We start from the raw sequence: 4,229 nt of genomic DNA, 5'->3' as shown, positions 1-4,229 counted from the left end.
ATTCTCTCAGGCATTTCTTTAAAAAAAAAAGGCTCTTGAATCCTCAATATCCACCATCTTTTCATACCCATCAATCATCACCGTCCACACAACCGCATCTCTCTGAGGACTTATATCAAACAAAAACGAGGCGTAACCATATCAGGAATTGATGCATAAAACTCCGCTAGCGCACTAAGAACAAAAGGGTCACACCTAAATCTGAATTTAATCACGTGGGCATAAACTAAACGTCCTAAATTCTTAGAAGAAGCAGCAAGATCTATACGAGGGTGGAAAGATATGGTTATTAGCCTCTAGCCCATATTCTAACATGTTTAAACAGCACAAAACAGCCGAGAGTATTGGTGAATTTGCTTGCTTATACCCTCTGATCATGGTATTATAGATGAAAGTATTGCGGGGATAAATATGCTCCAAAATTATCCGAGCTACCGAGAAGTAAGAGGGATGCTTTGAGATTGGCGCAACTGAAAGGAAAGGGCCGATCGGTGAGCTGGCTCAGAGTTTTCCATTTCTGTAAAGGGGAGACGAGGGAGGTTGCAACGGTTTTTCGAATCATTAGAAATGGCGGGACGATTTTTAGTGGAATTATAATTTTGTAATGACTTGCTTGATAACAAATGAAGGTAACCATTTCATGTATACACAAAGCATGTTAGTTTGACTCGGATTGGACTGGTAACTTGATTCTCCACCTCGACGGGACAGGTTTGAGGATTAAAAATCGAGAAATGGAATTCCCATTTAAGGGACCATAACAGGGAGAGAAATATAATCAATTGTAATTAGTTTGAAATAAATATAGAGGCGATTAAATTAGATTTTTATAGCTTATGACATATTTTGTTTTCATAATGTATTCATTTGGTTAAAAAAAGTAGTAATGTATTCAAGGAAAAACTAGTTTTCCTCCCAATTACTCTTCTGCAATTTTAACAATTTTCTTTCCAATGTTTTGACCGCGATAGAGACTGATAAAAGCACAGGGGATGCTCTCGACCCCATCCGAGATGTCTTCCAATGGCTTAATTTTACCAGTGCGAAGGTGATCACGAGTCGTTGAAAGGAAATCTGTAAAGATGTTCAAGTAATCACTAGCTAGAAACCCCTGGATTTTGATTCTCTTGTATATAACGTCAATCATACTTGGGGCAGCTCGCTTCCCAGCATCAGTATACTCTGAAATTACCCCACAAACAGCTATCCTACCATGGATCTTCATGTTAACGATCGCTGCTTCTTGCATTTCGGCTCCCACGTTGTCAAAATATATGTCAATTCCATCAGGGAAGTACCTGCAGCATTCAATGCAAGTCCCCTTTATTTGGCTCACTTTAACATTGCAAATGGATATATTTTTATTACTCCTACTGTGAATTATATATAGGTAGATATATGATGTACGGGTCCTTAAACCCCACAGACCCAACCTTTTGAGAGTCGACACCAGATCAGTTTCTTCCTTGTAGTTGAAGGCCTCATCAAAACCGAGCTTTTCTTTCAGCAATGCTACCTGCGACAAAATATGGTATAAACTTCTTATATCATAGCTTTCGATTAAAATTCTTCAAACCAATTAAACCTTGAATAAAGAACACGGAATTAGCTTAAACTGACCTTATCCTTGCTTCCAGCACAGCCAACCACATAACAACCAATCAATTTTGCATATTGTCCAACCAAATTTCCAACTGATCCAGACGCAGCAGAAACAAACACTTTCTCCCCCCTTTTGGGCTTACATACTTCGAAGAATCCGGCATAGGCCGTCAGTCCACTGAACCCTGAAAGAAGCATGATGGTAGTTTCTTACTATATGGTAGTGGTTTTTAAGATAAAAACTCATTTGATTCAAAAGTTTCCAATGCTGTATGATCGTTAACAACAAAAGCGCACAACAGATGATAATGGCAGCGGCAATTATTTTCATGTCATCTTCTTGATGTCACTACAAGAGAAAAAATATTTATATACTACTGCTGCAAAGGTATTAACAATAACATTTCTATAGTGTTGATGCTATAAATGAAATGATGACAATGATTACCCAAAATTCCAACATGGTAAGACAACGGAAATCCCATGGGGTTAAGCTTGTTTAACATGCCACCGGGTTTTATCACTGAGTACTCCCCCCAATTAAGAAGCCCCGCAACAATATCATCCTCTTGAAATTCTGAATTTTCAGAAATCAAGACTTTGCCCACACCATAAGTATCAATAGCCTGTCAAAAAAAAAATTAATGCATGAGAGCCTTTTATCTCAAGCTCCTTAGCGCTCTACAAAATTCTTAGCGGTGAAATGTTGACTTGCCTCACCGGGGATGATGCCAACTGCAAAATCGGAACTCTTTTGTGATGAGCTGTAGCTTTTCATGCGGTTTAACTGGTAAGGATCAATTGAAACGTAGAGATTTTTCACAATAACTGCATTGGATCCAGGCTCCAGAGACAAAGCCACAGCTGAAGCCTTGAGCTCGAAATCAGACTCCTCTGGAGCACCATCTACGTGGGTCTTGATTGTAACGTATCTGTTGATAACTTCCATGCTACAGCCTTATCCTGTTGTGCTTCGGTTCGGAAGCACAATGGCTCAGACTTATAGACAGAAGCTGCCAGCTGCCATTGGTTACAGCAGCATCTGTTGGCCGCCAGGTGGCAGTACACATGGATATTAAAAAATGGAGGAGCCAAAACATATGACAAAAAAAGGGTATCCCCATGCTCGAAAGACGCATAGATTCTTGTGCAAGTTGTGACAAGAGTCCATGCCGTCCTCAGGATTGAGCAATTAGTCGGTTTAGTTTGATCCATTCGTTAGTTGACCAAATTTTTTTGAAAAATCAATCCAACTTATCAAAATTAAAAAAAAGATCAAATCGATTAAATATCAAATTAATTCAATCAATTTTAGAATTTGGATCAAAGGTATGAAAAATTTATTGCTTTTGTTTTTTATAAATTAAAATATTAAAATTTATCTATAATTATAAAATATATAAATAATTTAAATATAAAAAATATAACATTGCATACGGAAATCACAGATAAAGCAAAACTGTCATTTTTACAAATAAAACATAACATCAATGCATAATAAGTGAGAATTATAGGTGAGAGTTATAAGCAAGACAATACCACCATTCCTACTTACCATCATCCCTGCTGACGACATCCATAATCATAGGGATATCGGACTCACTTAACCTCATGTCATTATATCATCCAGAATCATCCATGGATTGATTACACCTTACTCATATCATAGCGAACAAAACTCCTTATAATTTTATATAGTACATACATATGCTTGGTTTTCTCCATAACCATCTACGATTCATAACAACTCATTTATTCTATTGCATACAGGGCATCATCAAAACTCAAGTACTAGGATCCATCATAATTCACATTAACATCATACTATCATATGTTCATTTCCTAAGGTCATCATCAGTCTTACATCATTTCTCATAACATAAGTTCATATGCATATGAACAACATCTAGCTTAGGCACAATACCTTTAGGCAATGTACACAGCTCATAGTCATTTACTAGTTTAGACACACCTAGCACATACACATCACACATAGCATCATAATTGTCATAAGGAGCATACATGCACTCCTAGTCATCATGCTCTTAGTTCTTAGGAATTCTCACTTACCAGGACAATCCAAGTGGTATTCTATCAACACTAGCACATACAGCTCACTAATGCCTTGGCTTTAATCCATACAATCTTAGCATGTGGGCAACATTCTTACTCCTATAGATATCTAACATTCAATAAATTCATAATCATCATTATTTATGCAGTTATTCTCTACTTCATAGTTAAATTTTAGCTTCCAAATTATTTCCAGCTATCAAATATAGCTTAATCTCTAACTACTCAACATTCAAACTCAAATTTCTTTAAATTCTTCAACAATGGGCTACCTCATTATCTTAATTGCTGATTTTGGCTCACTTAAACTCCAAATCTCCAGTAATACTCAAACACCCTTAATCACCATAATTGAAACATAAGATTTTTAATTACTAACCGTTCAGATTAAAAATGAATCAATCAAATGTTTTAATCATACCTTTAGATTGATTTTCTAGCCTCAAAATGCCTTCTCCAAGCTTCAAATTTCCACTTGTGGGGTGTGGCTTCAAAAGCCAACAAGAGGGTTATTTTCTTCCTTTTGTTTTTTAAAAGGCCAGACTGCAGAAAGC

The 4,229-nt window shown here is 36.7% G+C and overlaps 1 protein-coding gene across 1 annotated transcript; it reads right to left on the bottom strand.

Moving 5' to 3' along the window:
• Nucleotides 1–813: 813 nt before the first annotated feature.
• Nucleotides 814–4,229, bottom strand: LOC110411206 (2-alkenal reductase (NADP(+)-dependent)-like). Its single transcript, XM_021421258.1, has 6 exons — nucleotides 4,097–4,229; nucleotides 2,318–2,644; nucleotides 2,051–2,228; nucleotides 1,621–1,787; nucleotides 1,434–1,516; nucleotides 814–1,298 (listed from the first exon to the last, which is right to left on the bottom strand). Exons 2-6 carry the CDS (start codon nucleotides 2,549–2,551, stop codon nucleotides 920–922), a joined length of 1,041 nt encoding a protein of 346 aa, XP_021276933.1. The 5' UTR covers nucleotides 2,552–2,644; nucleotides 4,097–4,229; the 3' UTR covers nucleotides 814–919.

This window comes from Theobroma umbraticum, unplaced genomic scaffold (assembly GCF_002168275.2).
Source record: "Theobroma umbraticum cultivar Fairchild unplaced genomic scaffold, ASM216827v3 scaffold_56.0, whole genome shotgun sequence".
In the NCBI taxonomy this organism is placed as follows: Eukaryota; Viridiplantae; Streptophyta; class Magnoliopsida; order Malvales; family Malvaceae; genus Theobroma; species Theobroma umbraticum.
The sequence above is the reverse complement of the archived record's forward strand: the minus strand, read 5'-3'. Positions and strand labels throughout refer to the sequence as shown.

Bases quoted from the DNA above. Each gene is read 5' to 3' on its own strand.
- LOC110411206 (XM_021421258.1), bottom strand. From the start codon at position 2,551: ATGGAAGTTATCAACAGATACGTTACAATCAAGACCCACGTAGATGGT. The intron at 2,229-2,317 runs GCAAGTCAACAT...TTTTTTTGACAG, and splicing joins TTGGCATCATCCCCGGTGAG to GCTATTGATACTTATGGTGT. The intron at 1,299-1,433 runs GTTGGGTCTGTG...TGAATGCTGCAG, and splicing joins CTGGTGTCGACTCTCAAAAG to GTACTTCCCTGATGGAATTG.